This window comes from Rattus norvegicus, chromosome 4 (assembly GCF_036323735.1).
Source record: "Rattus norvegicus strain BN/NHsdMcwi chromosome 4, GRCr8, whole genome shotgun sequence".
In the NCBI taxonomy this organism is placed as follows: domain Eukaryota; kingdom Metazoa; phylum Chordata; class Mammalia; order Rodentia; family Muridae; genus Rattus; species Rattus norvegicus.
Window position 1 is genome coordinate 21,993,297 of NC_086022.1, and position 17,793 is coordinate 22,011,089.

At 46.7% G+C, this 17,793-nt stretch overlaps 1 protein-coding gene across 1 annotated transcript; it reads left to right on the forward strand.

Moving 5' to 3' along the window:
• The first annotated feature begins 13,759 nt into the window (after positions 1-13,759).
• On the forward strand, positions 13,760-16,098 carry LOC102552749 (MLV-related proviral Env polyprotein-like). The gene has a single exon (XM_039108560.2). It carries the CDS (start codon positions 13,796-13,798, stop codon positions 15,302-15,304), a length of 1,509 nt encoding a protein of 502 aa, XP_038964488.1. The 5' UTR covers positions 13,760-13,795; the 3' UTR covers positions 15,305-16,098.
• The last annotated feature ends 1,695 nt before the right edge of the window (positions 16,099-17,793 follow it).

Here is a 17,793-nt window from a genome sequence, read left to right on the forward strand (position 1 = left end):
TCTCCTTCTGAGAAGGGATCAATAATTCTCCATCTTTTCTCTGTGTTGTGTGGCTTTGGAGGTTCTTTGGATTCTCAATTAGAGGTGAATAGATACCACATAAATAAGTTTTGTCGGTTTTATATCACTCATGATCAATTAGAATATCACCTGATTTCTCAACTGAGGCCCTGAAACACAGAAGTCGCTGGGCAGGTGTTTTACAAATATTATACAATACAACCTCTAACTTACACTAATATTTCCAGAAAAACTTTCATTCACCACTAAGGAAGGAAAGTAGATTTCCATGACCAATTCTAATATAAATTTCTAGTCCCACACACAGCCATACAAAGATATTAGAAAGAAAACTGCAACAGGAGGAGGATTACTATATTCAAGAAAACAGAGAAGATAATATCACAGCACCAAAAAGTAAAGTTGTGAAACAAACACAAAAACATGGACCCCACCTCCCACCCCTAAACACAATGCTGCCAGCATCAAAACCATCACCACCAAAACCATTATCTAAATAACCGAAATTAACCATCATTAGTTATTAAAATCTTTCCACATCAAGGGACTCAATTCCAACATAATAGGAAAAGGATGAAACAATGGATGCAAAAGAAATTCTTCAATCTGCTACACACATGAAACATACCTCAGCAACAAAGGCAGTTGTAACTTTTGAATAAAGCCCTGAATTAAATATTCCAAGCAATCTGACATATCCAAAAAGCTGGAGGAGACATTTTAATGTCCAGGAAAATAGAGTTTCTCCCACATTGAGTCAAAAGACATGGGGAGGGAGATATTATACCCATCAAAGATAAACCCACCAAGATTACATCTTGATTGTAAACATTCATGCTCCAAACACTGGCACACTCAGAACTGTAAAAGAAACATTACTCGAGCTTCAATTTATAGAGAAAACCACAAATTAATAGTAGGAGATCTCATCTCCACACCCTATCAAAATATGATAAGGTTACAAGAATCTTTTCCTACTATTCCTTTGCATCTTCACCAATGTAAAACATTCTCATTTAGTTTGTATGCTTGTAGTTTTAAAGAACCCATGCATCCATATCATTGGAAAGGTTAGTCTCACTGAAGGGGTAATTCCACTACAGTGTATAAGAAATGTGTTGCTGCTTCAAAATAAGAAGGTAGGAACCATCCCCCATGACCTCAAGCTGTATTGCAGAGCAATAGAGATAAAGAGTGCCCAGGACAAGGAAAGGCAGGAGGATCAAGGGAATAGAATTGAAGACCCGGGAATGAACTCACACACCTATGGTCACTTGATCTTTGACAAAGGAGCTAAAATCACCCAATAGAAAAAAAAACGGCATTTTCAAGAAATGGTGCTCTTTCCAGTGGAGTCCTCCATGTGGAGGAAAAGAAATTGATACATTCTCATCACATTGTACAAAGCTCAAGTCCAAGGAGATCAAAACCCACCATGTAAAACCAGATACACTGAAAGTAAAAGACAAGAATGTGGGTCAGATCCTGGACCTGAGAGGCAAACGGGTAAGAAAGTTACTTGATCAGAAGACAAGTGATTTATGCTGTAATATAATTAATAAAAAGAAAAAAGTCCAAAAAAGACAAAATAAAAAAAACCCAAAACAAAATATCAAAACAAACAAATGACCAACAGACAAAAACAACAAACAAACAAATGGGGCCATATAAATGTGCAAAGATTCTGTAAGGAAAGTGGGACTGTAAATAGGAAATAACAGAGACCATCTGAATGGGGAAAAATCTTACCAACCCTCAATCCAATAGAAGGCTAATATCTACACTCTACAACGATCTCAAAATGTTAGAATGCAGATAGCAGAATAAGCCAAATAAAAATGGGGAAATTAAGAATTTTTACTGGGGAATAGTGAATGGCGCAGAAGCACTTGTAAGAGTGTTAATCATCCTCAGTAATCAGGTAAATGCCAATCCAAAGAACCCTTAGATTTCATCTCTCAACATTCAGAGTTCAAAACTCAGGTGACAACAGATGCTGGCAAGGATGTGGAGACAAAGGAACCATCCTCCAGTCTTGGCAGGACAGCAAGCTGGTAGAACCTCTCTGGAAATCAGTCTGGAAGTTCCTCAGAGATGTGGACACAACACTACCTGAGGATCCAGCAATACTATTCCTGGGCATGTTCCCAAAGCATACTCCAACCTACATCAAGGACATATCCTCTGCTCTGCTCATAGCGGCCTTATTTATAATAGCCAGAAGCTGGGAAGTACCCAGATATCTTTCAACAGAGGAATATATGGACAAAATGTGGTACATTTACTCAAGGGAATACTACTCAAACATTCAAAAGGAGGACTTTATGAATTTCATAGAAAATGGATAGGACTAGAAAACATCATTATGAGTGAGGTAACCCTAAAATCATCTTCATAGTGTTACTTAAACTCTTAATCCTCCCTTATGGCCCACCACATATCAGAGAAAATGTACAAGAAAGGATAATGTGAACATGGACCAATTTAATATGGTACAATTTTTCCTTTTATTATACTTTAGTCTTACATTTACAGTCCACTTATCATCTCACTCCCATTCCACCCTCATCCCACAGCACCTCCCACCTCCCACTGTCCAAAAGGCTGTTCTCCATAGTACTACCAACCCACCAGACCTCTCCACTCCCTGAGGCCTCAAGTCTCCCTCAGCTTAGTTACATCTATTCTATAGGACCTGAAAATGCAGTCTTCTTGAGTATATGTGTTGGAGACTTTATCTCAGAAGATGTACGCTGTCTGGTTGGTTGCTTGTTATCTATGATGAGGATCCAGGTAAATTGAGATTTTTGGTCTTCCAGTGGGGCTTCCATGTGTCTCAGATAATTCACCTTTTCCTTAATTCAGCCACATGGGTCCCTGGTTTCTGTCCAATTTTTGCGTGAAAGTATCTGCAGATGAGATTTTAAGCTGCTGGTTGGGCCTCTCAGAATGCAGCCATTTGAGTCTCCTGCCTGTAAGCACACCAATAGTATGTTTAGAGCAGCCACAATCTGTTTGTATGGAAAGTGGCATCTCAGTTCACAGAGTAGCACAGCTGCTCAGTCCACTAGCAAAAACGTCAGGGTTACACCAGCAGTCCAATTTGGTTGAGTCAGGATAGCAGTAAAGTACCAGCAGCTGTGGCAGAAACCAGCAGTGACAGCCAGACCTCAGGCTAAGCATGCCTCAGCAGGAGGCAGTCCAGGAGAGGTTCTCATCTGTGCTTCTTTAAGGGAATGGAAGACCAATGAAAATGTCGAAAGACCTGCAGGCCTTACACATCTAACACTGTATGAAAGCCTAGCTCAGTCTCTGTCACTGTACCTCAAATTCTATTTATTTTAAGATAGTACAGATGGTGGACCTGAATCAGTGTCCATAAGAGGTTGTGCTGTATGTTCAATGGGCTGTCTGTCTTCAACCTCGATTTTATCAGGCACCACAGGTTCACAATTAAGCACTTCCTGTTCTCTTGCTTCCTCTGTCGTTGGTCTTTCAAGCCTTTGTAATATCGTGGCTACTTTTGCCTCTAGCACACCTATTTCTTGTTGTTGCACAGCTAGCTTTTCAACCTTTTTTGAGAGAATTTCTAGTTGTAGATGTCTATTTTTCAGTTCTTCTAAAAGGAAATATATGAAGATTGCAACTGAAGATTGGTAGACGCTTACACCTGAAATCACCAATGCAATCAGTAAAGTCAAGGCTTTCTCAACTATCTTCTGGGAGTCTCCAATATTTACTCTTGTGTGTGAGGGATAAGCATTGGTATTTTCCATTGGAAATGCTGTCAAAATCTGCCTATACAAGGAAAATTGTCTCTTCTGTTGTCTTGTTAATGCTTAACTTCTTAGAGTCCTCTGATTTGTACCTTGCTCTGGCCTTGAATCTCCTGTGGTTCCAGAGTTCCACAATGTCTCTGGGTCCCCTACAGAACATGAGGAAATGATTCTTTCTCTGGAGACAACCTTGGTGAATTTCTCTTCTGGAGCTTTCACTCAGAGGACCGGTGGGTTATCTTTGGGGATAATCACTTTGGCTTATTATTCAGTTAAATCGGGGATTTCATCCTGAAGTGGCCCCTCCCTATAATATGGCATTATCATCAAAAATTCTCCTCCTCCTCCTCCTCTTCCTCCTCCTCCTCCTCTTCTTCCTTCTTCTTCTTCTTCTTCTTCTTCTTCTTCTTCTTCTTCTTCTTCTTCTTCTTCTTCTTCTTCTTCATCTTTGTGCATTCATTATCTCATTCTGACTTCTCCATGCCTGGCTCCACGTCTAATCAACCAGTCCCTAAAAAACACTCTTGGAAAAAGTGTGTTTTCTCTCATTTTCATTCCTCCACATTGATTTCTCCTAATTAGCTAGTCAACTCTTTCTGTTCACAAAAATTTGGGTATATCCTCTTCTGTCACATCTTTCTGTGATTTATCACACAGTCTACTTTCTCAAATATACCATTCCTTTCAAACACTGGTCACTCCTTCTGACCTAGCTGTATACTAAGAGCATATCTAAAGTCAACGCAGAGGGTTTAGAGAGTGTGCTACGATGGATAAACACCTCAACAACAAACAGTCTTTTTGGTAAACACACCATTTTGGGGGTTCACAGTGCTACTACATATCTTGAAACAGTGCTTTGCATTGGTAGCCAGGGCTCTGTGTGCCTGGTTCTGGTCTGTACCATGTGGGCTGAGGTCAAGTGTGTGGGCATATTCATTCACTGTAAACTGCACCATGGTAGAACTCAAACACAACTCTTTCTTTTTCCTCTAGTATTTAGACGTCTAGCATTGATTTGATGGGATTGTATTTGGTTTCTGTGTGTGTTGGGCATACAGCCTTTTTGGTCAACAAAGCATGCAACAAATCAGGCTAAACAAATGACTGACAACCCCTCTGCCCCAATTGTGGAGGTAAACTGATCCAGCAATGTGGCCACTCTGATCACATCAAGGGAATTGCAAGGTCAGTGTGATCCTTCTGGGCACACCCTTCATGAACACCTTTAATCCTAAACAAGCTTATCCTATTGAATGGCAGACAAATTGTTCAATCAGAGTACAGAGGGTGTGTCAGAGATTGAATACAACCACCTCTCTGTAGAAACCCTATATAAGCAGAGCAAAAGAAGGGAGAGTTTTGTCCATCAGCAGAGTTGTCTGGAGTTGGGAGTGTATTGGATCTCTGTTGTGAGTGTGTACATAGAACATTCCATGCAGAAAATAAGCAGGAGTCAGAAGTTTAAAACAATGGACAGAATTAATTTGAGCAAAGCCCTGTGAAGGTTGGAGAATCTAGGTTGAATCATTCATCTTATAGAGGTGTTGGAATTAAACCAGTCTACCAGAATTCAGGAAGAACAAGAACTTATCAAAATTAATCCTATGACACTGAGATTTCTTCTGGCAATTAAAAGGTACATCTGGTTTATTTGATTGGTTTACATCTGGGGCAAACCCAAAGAGATTATCCACCCGGACTACCCACCAGTCCTCTGAGAGAAAGCTCTAGAAGAGAAATTCACCAAGGTTTTCTCCAGGGGAAGAATCATTTCCTCAAGTTCTGTATGGGACCCAGAGATATTCTTGAACTCTGGAACCACAAGAGACTCACGCCAGTACAAGTCACAAACCAGAGGACTTTAAGAAGGTAAGTATTAACAAGTCAACAGAAGAGACAATTTTCCTTGTATAGTCAGACTTTGTTGGATTAACAATGGAAAATCCCAATGTTGATCCCTCACACACAAGTGTAAAGATTGGAGACTACCAGAAGATAGTTGAGAAAGCCTTGATTTTACTGATTGCATTTGTGATTTCGGGTGTAAGCGTCTACCAATTTTCAGTTGCAATCTTCATATATTTCCTCTTAGAAGAACAGAAAAATAGACATCTACAACTAGGAATTCTCTCAAAAAAGGTTAAAAAGCTAGCTGTGCAACAACAAGAAATAGGTGTGCTAGGGGCAAAAGTAGCCACGATATTACAAAGGCTTGAAAGACCAATGGCAGAGGAAGCAAGAGAACAGGAAGTGCTTCATTGCGAACCTCTGGTTCCTGATAAAATCGAGGCTGAAGACAGAGAGCCCATTGAACATAAAAAACCCCCTCTTACGGACCTTACTGAGGCAGGTCCACCATCTGCACTATCTTTCCCATCGGCCCGGGAAAAAAGGCCTGAAAATGGTTTGCAAGGGCAAACAGGACTGTCAGGTCCCAATAATAAGAAGCCGGACTGTGCAGAGCCTCCTCACTTTGCAGCTCTCCTCACCTCAACCCAAAGGCTCCCCAAATGGACCCAGCGCTACTGCCCCAGCACTTAATGATGCAAGATTGGCATGACCCTGAGATCACATCTATTCCTCCATTACCCGGGATCAAAGATTTCAAGATATTCTGAAAATACCGTGCCAGCTGGACTTAACGAATGAACCACCAAGAGAAGATCTGAAGCATATTGTTATAGATGGCAGTAATGTTGCAATGGCCCATGGTCTGAACAAGTTCTTTAGTTGCCGTGGCATAGCCATTGCAGTTGAATATTTTTGGAAGCTCTGCCACAGAAACATCACTGTGTTTGTCCCACACTGGAGAACCAGTCGGCATCCTGATGCCACAGAACAGCACTTCTTAAGCCAGCTCCGGCAGCTTGGGATATTAGCTTTCACTCCTTCCAGGACGAACCTTGGGCAGCGAATTGCTTCTCATGACAACAGGTTCCTGCTCCACTTAGCAGAAAAGACTGGTGGCATCATTGTAACCAATGACAACTTGAGAGAGTTTGTGACCGAGTCCGTGTCCTGGAGAGAAATTATCGCAAGAAGGCTGCTTCAGTACACTTTTGTGGGGGACATATTTATGGTTCCTGATGACCCTCTTGGAAGACATGGACCTCAGCTCGAAGAATTTCTTCAAAGAGAAGTCTTTCTTCAACACACGCCTCCAAAACTCAATGCCCAGCCAAATGTGCACACATTTGGCCACGCCATCTAGAGCCACAATACCCAGGGAGCCCAAGCAAGCCCTGGTGCTCCACCCAGGATCAGGATTCTGCAGAGAAAAAAGCGCTCTGAGGTTGCCCTTTGTGAATGGTCTTCCGGGACGCTGAACAAAACCTGATGTTCGACCAGATTCTGGCGGCTCATCTCTACTTGAGAGACCTGAGTGCCCTCTCTGTCCTGATGATTTACTGCAAGCTGGCCTGAGGGCCCAGTGTCAACGGGAGCCCTGGTTGGGAGATTGGAACTGCCAATTTTGGGAAGTGCCATAAAGTGAAGAAACCCAGTGTAACGTTCATTGGGATAGAAAACAAAAGGGAAGGGGATATGTGCTGTATACAACATGAGATGCTAGCTCCGCAGAAAGGGGAAATGAGTACTGAAAGAGACTAAATAATGCTGACTCACTGAAGTGGAACCTTAAGTGTTTTTGGAACGTCCGTTGGCTGGGCTCGGTGGAACAGAGAGGTGAAGGAAAGTTACAGCTGAAGCAAACATTGGAGGGAGAATGTTCAGGGAAATCCAGCAACAAAAGGGACTGAAAGACCCCAGCTTAGCCGCAGTAACGCCATTTTGCAAGGCTGTACTTAAGATGACTGGTTCAGGGAAAGGTTAGAACACTGAGTACACAGCGGCTGCCAAGCAGGATATGTTTGGTTGAAGGTCTGGCAACAGGACGACTGCGGTTGAGCACCTGACAATGAGAAAAACCCCGGGAGTGGTCCCACACCCTGGTGGGGGGCCGAGTCAGTTGTTATGTTCCTGGAAGGTAGCTAGGAAACTTGCCCCCGGGCTGAACCCTTGCCACATTAGAATCCACCAATTATATCCCTTTAACCATGCATCTGCTTCTGTATGCTTGCTTCTGCTCCCCAGAATCCTATAAAAAGCCCATCCTTGGTTCCGTGGGGCGCGCCAGTCCCCCGAGTGACTGAAGCGCCCACAGGTGCCTGTGTATCCCGACAATAAACCAAATCCTCTTGCTGATTGCATCCTGTGGTGTCTCGGTCTGGTCATTAAAGTTGGAGGGTCTCCATCCCGAGGGAAAGTTCTCCATGAGAGCTTTTCATTTGGTGCATTGGCCGGGAAAGGAGATTCTCCACCCAGGGACCACCGACCACCCACTGGGAGGTAAGCCGGCCGGCGTCTGTCTGATTCTGTCTTGTTCTGCCTTATTCTGTCTGTTCTGTGAGCGCTCAGCCAGGTTGTTTGGAATTTGGGTGGGACGAAGAAGGAGCTGACGAGCTCTGACTTCTCACCCCGCAGCCCTGGAAGACGTTCCAAGGGTGTTAGGGGCCCGACTTTTCGGGGCTCAATCTGGGACTCTGGTTAGAGGAGGAGGATCCGGACTTACGGCACCTCTGTCTGTATTTTTGGCTTTCAGAGGGCCCTGGACCTTTGCCACCTCCATCTGACTTTTTGCTTTCAGTTTGGTACCAAAGCCGTGCAGCACGCCTGTCTGTTGTTTGTTTGACTGTTGGTGTTGTTTGTTTTCTCTGTGTCCTAATCTTCCTTAGAACTAACATGGGACAGTCCCTAACAACGTCCCTAAGTCTCACTCTTGATCATTGGAAAGACGTCCACGACCGGGCACACAACCAGTCCGTTGAGGTTAAAAAAGGAAAATGGCAGACTCTCTGCACATTTGAGTGGCCCACTTTTGGAGCGGGATGGCCAGTGAATGGCACATTTAATAAGATCATTATTTTACAGGTTAAAGATCGGGTCGTCCACGGACATCCTGACCAGGTTCCTTATATTATCACTTGGGAGAGTCTCGCCTTAGAACCCCCCCCCCCGGGCGGAACCCTTTTATTCGTGGACCCGAATTGGCCTCCCCTCAACCCCCAGCCTGTCCCCTTGGCCCCGCCCGGTCCGCCGGCCAAGTCTTCCTCTCTCTACCCCACTCTAATTAAATCAGAGCCTTCTAAGAAACCTGTCCTCCCGGCAGACTCAAACTCCCCTCTCATAGATCTTCTCTCTGAAGATCCTCCTCCCCCATATCGTTTACCTACAGGCCCGGCTGAAACGGAGGAGGCAGAGCCGCCGGCCAGATCAGTTGCCGGGCCACAGTCTGATATGGGTTTCTCCCCTGTCGAAGGGAGATTGCGCAATAAGCTCTAGGTGATGCCAGATACAACCTCCCAGGCTTTCCCACTTACACAGGGAACCGGTGGCCAGACCCAATACTGGCCGTTTTCAGCAGCTGAGATTTACAATTGGAAACAACACAACCCTTCTTTCTCCAAAGATCCGGTGGCACTCACCGACCTAATAGAATCTGTTTTACTTACCCACCAGCCTACTTGGGATGACTGCCAACAGCTCTTACAGGCCCTCTTAACCTCAGAAGAAAAACAAAGAGTGTTCCTAGAGGCCAGAAAGCATGTTCTGGGAGATGATGGGCGTCCCACCCAGCTGCCTGAGGAAATTGATGCTGCATTCCCACTTAAGAGACCAAACTGGGATTTTAATACAGCTGAAGGTAAGGGACACCTACGCCTTTATCGCCAGTTACTTCTAGCGGGTCTCCGAAGGGCTATACGACGCCCTACTAATTTGGCTCAGGTAAAACAGGTATTACAGGAAGCAGGGGAAACTCCCTCCGCCTTTCTAGAGAGACTTAAGGAGGCCTACCGTATGTACACTCCCTATGACCCAGATGACCCAGGACAAATGACGAGTGTCTCTATGTCCTTCATCTGGCAGGCTGCTCCAGATATCAGGACTAAGTTACAGAGGTTAGAAAATTTGCAGGGCTATACATTACAGGATTTACTTAAAGAAGCTGAAAGGATTTTTAATAAGAGAGAGACACAAGAAGAAAAAGAAGATAGAGTTCGCAGAGAGAGGGAAGAGAGAGATAAAAAAAGAAACAAAGAATTGAGTCGAATCTTGGCCGCCGTAGTTCAGGGCCAAGAAAGGAAGGGAGATGGCGGGGGGAGCTCGAAAGGGGCTGAAGCTGGATAAAGATCAATGTGCCTATTGCAAAGAGAAAGGGCACTGGGCCAGAGAGTGCCCCAAGAAGCCTGGCGGACCCCAAAAGCCTCGACCATGAACCTCCCTCTTGGCTCTAGATAAAGATTAGGGAGGTCAGGGCCAGGAGCCCCCCCCTGAGCCCAGGGTAACGCTTAAAGTTGGGGGGCAGCCGGTTACTTTCCTGGTAGACACAGGAGCCCAGCATTCAGTCCTCACTCAAGCTTCAGGACAACTCAGCAACTGGACGGCCTGGGTACAAGGAGCTACTGGTGAGAAACAATACCGATGGACTATGGACCGCCGGGTTCAGCTGGCTACCGGTAAGGTGACCCATTCCTTCTTACATGTTCCGGACTGCCCGTACCCTCTGCTGGGCCGTGACCTGCTCACCAAACTAAAAGCACAAATTCATTTTGAGGAAGGAGGGGCCCGAATAACTGGCCCCCACGGAACTCCCCTTCAAGTTCTAACCCTACAATTAGAGGATGAATATAGACTATATGAACCGGGACAGGACAAGCCACAATCCCTAGAAATAGACACTTGGGTCACGAATTTTCCACTGGCTTGGGCAGAGACTGGTGGGATGGGGTTGGCGCTCCAACAGCCCCCCCTTAATTATACAGTTAAAGGCCACTGCAACTCCAGTCTCCATAAAACAATACCCCCGTCACATGAAGCTTATCAAGGCATAAGGCCTCACATTACGAGGCTTCTGGATCAAGGCATCCTAGTCCCCTGCCGGTCGCCTTGGAATACGCCTCTTCTGCCTGTTAAGAAACCCGGCACTGGAGATTATAGGCCAGTACAAGACTTGAGAGAGGTCAACAAGAGGGTAGAAGATATTCATCCGACTGTTCCAAACCCTTACAATTTGCTCAGTACACAGCCCCCTACACATACTTGGTATACGGTTTTGGACCTGAAAGATGCCTTCTTTTGCCTCCGGCTGAGCCTGAAAAGCCAACCCTTATTTGCCTTTGAGTGGAAAGACCCTGAAATAGGGCTTTCAGGACAATTAACTTGGACAAGACTGCCTCAAGGGTTTAAAAACAGCCCAACGCTCTTTGATGAGGCCTTACATCGGGACTTAGCTGACTTTAGGGTTCAGCATCCCACCCTCATACTCCTGCAATATGTAGATGACCTCCTCCTAGCGGCCACTTCTGAAACTGCATGCCAACGGGGAACTGAATCCCTCTTACAGACTTTGGGACGATTGGGCTACCGAGCCTCTGCCAAAAAGGCTCAAATTTGCCAGACCCAGGTTACTTATTTAGGCTACCAGCTACGGGATGGACAGCGATGGCTGACCCCGGCCAGGAGACAGACTGTGGCCGGCATCCCTGCCCCCAAGAATGGCCGACAGCTACGAGAATTTTTGGGGACGGCGGGATTCTGCCGCCTCTGGATTCCTGGGTTTGCTGAAATGGCAGGCCCTTTGTACCCCTTCACTAAACCGGGGGTGCTCTTCCAGTGGGGACCAGAGCAGCAAAAAGCATTTGAAAACATCAAACAGGCCTTATTGTCCTCCCCTGCCTTGGGTCTCCCTGATATTACCAAACCTTTTGAACTGTTCATCGATGAGAAACAGGGGTATGCTAAAGGGGTCCTAACACAAAGGTTGGGACCCTGGAAACGCCCTGTAGCCTACCTGTCTAAGAAATTGGACCCTGTGGCCTCCGGCTGGCCACCGTGCCTAAGGATGGTGGCTGCTATTGCTGTCCTGATCAAGGACGCTGGAAAATTGACTTTGGGACAGCCACTCACCATCCTAGCACCCCACGCAGTGGAGGCCTTGGTAAAGCAGTCCCCAGACCTCTGGCTCTCTAATTCCCGCATAACCCACTACCAAGCCTTGTTACTAGATGCAGAACGGGTTCAGTTTGGGCCCGTAGTCACCCTCAATCCTGCCACCTTGCTTCCTCTACCAGAGGAGGCAGAACAGCATGACTGCCTACAAATCCTCGCAGAAGTACATGGAACCAGGCCAGACCTATCGGACCAGCCTCTTCAGAATGCTGACCACACATGGTACACGGATGGCAGCAGCTTCTTGGCAAAGGGAGAGCGAAAGGCTGGAGCTGTGGTCATTACGGAGGACAAAGTAATTTGGGCGAAAGCCCTGCCTGCTGGTACCTCCACACAACGGGCTGAACTCATCGCCTTGACTCAGGCGCTCAAGATGGCAAAAGGTAAGAGGCTAAATGTATATACAGACAGCCGTTATGCCTTTGCCACGGCACACATCCATGGGGAGATCTACCGGAGGCGGGGACTGCTCACATCTGAGGGTAAAGATATTAAAAATAAGGCTGAAATTCTGGTCCTCTTAGAAGCCCTATTCTTGCCCAAAAGACTGAGTATTATGTATTGTCCAGGACACCAGAAAGGGCACAACCCAGAGGCATGAGGAAACCAGCTGGCCGATGCCACGGCACGAGAAGCGGCCATGAGCAAACAAATCTTGCCCTTAAATAGCCCAGACCAACCCACGCCCCCACCAGTGGGACAAATCAGTTGGGTTTATGCCCATGAGGACATAGAGCTCCTAGAAAAAATGGGGGCCATCTACCGCCCTCAACTAAAACAGTGGGTCTACAAAGGAAAGACAGTTATGCCAATAAAAATGACTTTTGAATTGATCTCCTTTTTACACAAATTAACCCATTTGGGGTTTAAGAAGATGAAAACCTTACTAGATCGGGAAGAGATAAATCTGTGGTTTTTGAATCGGGACAAAGCGATACAAAAGGTGACTGAGAGTTGCAAAGCGTGCGCTCAGGTTAACCCGGGAAGGACCATGATTGGACAAGGAGTTCGTCCTAGGGGACACCGTCCCGGCATCCATTGGGAAATTGATTTTACTGAAATTAAACCAGGTATGTATGGATACAAGTATCTCCTAGTGTTTGTAGACACCTTCTCAGGATGGGTCGAAGCCTTCCCCACAAAGCACGAGACTGCAAAAACGGTCACCAAGAAGCTCCTCGAGGAAATCTTTCCCAGGTATGGCATGCCTCAAGCGTTGGGGTCGGACAACGGGCTCGCTTTCGTCTCCCAAGTAAGTCAGTTGGTGGCCAAATTGCTGGGGATTGATTGGAAATTACATTGTGCCTATAGACCCCAGAGTTCAGGTCAGGTAGAACACATGAATAGAACAATTAAGGAGACTTTATCCAAATTACGCTTGCAACTGGCTCAAAGGATTGGGCGGCCCTCCTTCCCCTAGTTCTATATCGGGCCCGGAATACCCCGGGCCCCCATGGTCTAACTCCTTTTGAAATAATGTATGGAGCACCACCCCCATTTGTCCATTTCTTTGATTCAAACATTGCTGATTTTGCTGACAGCCCTTCTCTGAGGGCCCATTTACAGGCCCTACAGATTGTGCAGAGAGACATCTGGAGACCTTTGGCCGCTGCTTACCAGGACAAGCTTGAGCATCCGGTGGTGCCACACCCGTTCCAGATTGGAGACACCGTGTGGGTGCGCAGACACCAGACCAAGAATCTCGAGCCACGGTGGAAAGGACCCTACACAGTCCTCCTGACTACCCCGACCGCCCTAAAGGTAGACGGAGTCGCGGCTTGGATCCACGCATCACACGTCAAGGCAGTCCGGTCTGAGAAATTGACTAATCACAACACTACACCCCAGACATGGAGAGTTCAGCGCACTCCAAACCCCTTAAAGTTAAAACTCCTACGTGGCTCCTCCTGGTCCTTTTGTGGCCTAGAGTCAGTGGGGGAATAAGCCCCCACCACATTTATAACATTACCTGGATAGTCACTAATCTCATGACAGGAAGGCTGGCTAATGCTACCTCCGTAAGGGGGATGCTGGCCGATGCCTTCCCTCCCTTATACTCTGACCTTTGTGATGTGATAGACTACAAGTGGGAGCCTGGCACTACCCATAATTGGCATCCCTCAACCACCTACTATGGTTGCAGTCCGGCTTCCCACAGCAAAGAGATCTACGTTTGCCCTGGACACAGAGTGAGCCGGCAGTGCGGAGGGCCGGGGAGTGGGTACTGTGCCCAGTGGGGATGTGAGACTATTGGGGATGCGTATTGGAAGCCATCCTCATCTTGGGACCTGATAACTCTGAAACGAGACGGTCGGCTTCCTTACACCTTGTGTAAACGGGGCGCGAAATGCAATCCCCTCGTCCTCCACTTCACCGACTCAGATAGAAGAGCGACCTGGGACGGGCCCAAATCTTGGGGCCTGCGCTTATACGTCACAGGGACCGATCCGGTGGGTCTGTTCTCTCTAAATAGACAAGTCTCTCCCCTGGCCACTCGACCCATTGGACCCAACCTAGTTCTACCAGATCAGAAGCCTCCCTCGCTCCCGGCACAAGCCCAACCCCCGTCATTGCCTAAGGTCACCCAGGCCCCTGGTAGTACCCCTACAAGCCCCTTCTCCACAACAGGGGGCTCCACCATTTTGATCTCCCCGTCGCCAGGCACCAGGGATCGATTATTCAATTTGGTGGCTGGTGCATATCTGGCTCTCAACTATTCAGACCCTTTTAGGACTCAGGAGTGCTGGTTGTGCCTCGTTTCCAGTCCGCCCTATTATGAAGGGGTGGCAGTCATTGGAAATTATACCAACCTGACTGCTGCCCCAGACAGTTGTGCCAATACCCCCAGCCACAAACTAACTCTGCCCGAGGTCTCAGGACGAGGGCTCTGCTTGGGGAATGTACCCCACACACACCAGACCCTCTGCAACACCACTCAGAAGATTCCCATCGGGAATTACTTCCTGGCAGCCCCAAAAGGCACATACTGGGCCTGCAATACCGGACTAACACCCTGTATCTCAGCCACAGTCTTCAACCAATCCTCTGACTATTGTGTATTAGTAGAAATTTGGCCCAAAGTCACCTACCATGAATCCGAGTATATATACTCATTTTTCGAGAGACAGACTCATTTCCGACGAGAGCCTGCCACCCTGACTTTAGCTTTACTCCTAGGAGGAATCACCTTGGGGGGAGTGGCCGTGGGTATAGGGACCGGGACCACTGCACTCATTGAAACTGGCCATTTCCGTCAGTTACAAACAGTCATGAATGCAGATCTTAAAGCTATAGAAGAGTCTGTGAGTGCATTAGAAAAGTCCTTAACATCGTTGTCTGAAGTGGTCCTCCAAAATAGACGAGGGCTAGATATGTTGTTCCTCCTCGAGGGTGGATTATGTGCTGCTCTAAAAGAAGAGTGCTGTTTCTATGCAGACCATACTGGAATAGTAAGAGATAATATGGCTAAGCTTAGAGAACGCCTGGCCCAAAGATAAAAACTGTTTGATTCCCAACAGGGATGGTTCGAGGGGTGGTTTAACCGATCCCCTTGGTTTGCTACCCTCCTGTCTACCCTGATGGGACCCCTACTTATTCTTCTCCTAATTCTGCTTTTTGGACCCTGCATCCTTAATAGGCTGGTACAGTTCATGAGGGATAGACTTTCAGTCATTCAGACCCTCGTACTGACGCAGCAGTACCATAGGCTGAGACAACAAGAGACAGAAATTTCTTGACCAAGTCGAGTGAAAGATTTCACTCAAAGTTAGCAAAAAAAAAAAAAATGGGGGAATGAAAGACCCCAGCTTAGCAGCAGTAACGCCATTTTGCAAGGCTGTACTTAAGATGACTGGTTCAGGGAAAGGTTAGAACACTGAGTACACAGCGGCTGCCAAGCAAGATATGTTTGGTTGAAGGCCTGGCAACAGGACGACTGCGGTTGAGCACCTGACAATGAGAAAAGCCCCGGGAGAGGTCCCACACCCTGGTGGGGGGCCGAGTCAGTCCTTATGTTCCTGGAAGGTAGCTAGGAAACTTGCCGCCGGGCTGAACCCTTGCCACATTAGAATCCACCAATTATATCGCTTTAACCATGCATCTGCTTCTGTATGCTTGCTTCTGCTCCCCAGAATCCTATAAAAAGCCCATCCTTGGTTCCGTGGGGCGCGCCAGTCCCCCGAGTGACTGAAGCGCCCACAGGTGCCTGTGTATCCCGACAATAAACCAAATCCTCTTGCTGATTGCATCCTGTGGTGTCTCGGTCTGGTCATTAAAGTTGGAGGGTCTCCATCCCGAGGGAAAGTTCTCCATGAGAGCTTTTCAGGGACAAGTGACTTGATGAAAGAATCCAGTCAAACGAAATGCACGGACTCATCTGTCTTCCTTGCATTGCTTGGTTGAGCTACCTTTTCCAGAACTCCACGGAAAACGGTCCAACAAAACCTTCTGGGAGTGGGCTTGCAGCTTCTGTGGGCTTGCAGCTTCTGTGGGATTGAGTGATGTCAGCTGACATTTGTGCTGAGGCTAGACCTGTTGAGCACACGTGATGTATGGAGGGATACAACTTGAGGGTTTCATGTCTTCTTCAGTGGTCTTCCATTCCCTGAGAGAAGTACAGCTGAGAACCCCTCCTGGTCTTCCTCCTGTTGAGGCATGCTTAGCCTGAGGTCTGGCTGCCACTGCTGGTTTCTGCCACAGCTGTTGCTCCTTGACTGATATCTTTACTCTACCAAATTGGACTGCTGGTGTATCCCTGAAGTGTTTGCTAGTGGACTAAGCTGCTGTTCTACCCTGTGAACTGAGCTGCCATTTTCAGGTCAAACAGAGTGTGGCTGCTCCATGGAAACTATCGGTGTGCTTACAGAGAGGGGATTCTCAAGGCTGCATTCTGAGAGGCCCATCCAGCAGCTTAAAAACTCATCTGCAGATACTTTCATGCAACCATTGGACAGAAGCCAGGGACCCCTGTGGTTAGATTAAGGTAAGTGAAGTATCTGAGGCACATGGAGGCCCCACAGTAAGACCAAAAATCTCAAATAACCTGGATCTTCAATATCATAGAGAACAAGCAACCAAGCAGACAGCATATATCTTCTGAGAGGAGGCCTCCAACACATATACTCCAGAGGTCTGCCTTTTCAGGTCCCATAGAATAGATGCAACTAAGCTGAGGGAGACTTGAGGCCTCAGGGAGTGGGGAGGTCTGGTTGGTGGGGAGAGGTATTGGGGAACAGCTCTTTGGACACTGGGAGGTGGGAGGTGTTCTGGGATGAGTGTGGCATGGCATGGGGATGGTGACTGGACTGTAAATGTGAGACTAAAGTATAATAAAAGGAAAAATTGAACCTTTCTAAACTGGTCCATGTTCACATTATCCTTTCTTGTTCTCTTTCTCTGATGTGTGGTGGGCCATAAGCGAGGATGAAGAGTTTTAGAAACACTGTGAAGAAGCTTTTTAGGTTATCTCACTCATGATGATATTTTCTTAGTCCTAACCGTTTGCCTACTAATTTCATAAAGTCCTTCTTTTAAATAGTTGAGTAGTACTCCCTTGAGTTAACATACCACATTTTCTCCATACATTCCTCTGTTGAAAGACATCTGGGTACTTTCCAGCTTCTGGCAATTATGAATAAGGCTGCTATGAGCATAGCGGAGGGTGTGTCCTTGTTCTATGTTGGAGCAACCTCTGGGAATATGCCAAGGAATAGTATTGCACTGGTCATTTCTTGTAATCTTGCTGTATACTAAGAGCATATTGATAGACCACACAAAGGATTTTAAAGAGTGTACTAAGATGGAGAATCCCCTCAACTACAAAGAGTTCTTTTCGGTAAACACACAACTTGGTGTTTCACAGTGCAATCACATATCTTGCAGCAGTGCTGTGCAGTGGTAGACAGGGTTCTGAGTGTCTGAGGCTTGTCTGTTCCAAGTGTGCTGAGGTCAAGTGTGTGGGCAAATTCAATCACTATCACCTGTGGCA

Excerpts from the sequence above, each read along its gene's own strand:
- LOC102552749 (XM_039108560.2), top strand. The coding sequence starts at position 13,796 with ATGACAGGAAGGCTGGCTAATGCTACCTCCGTAAGGGGGATGCTGGCC.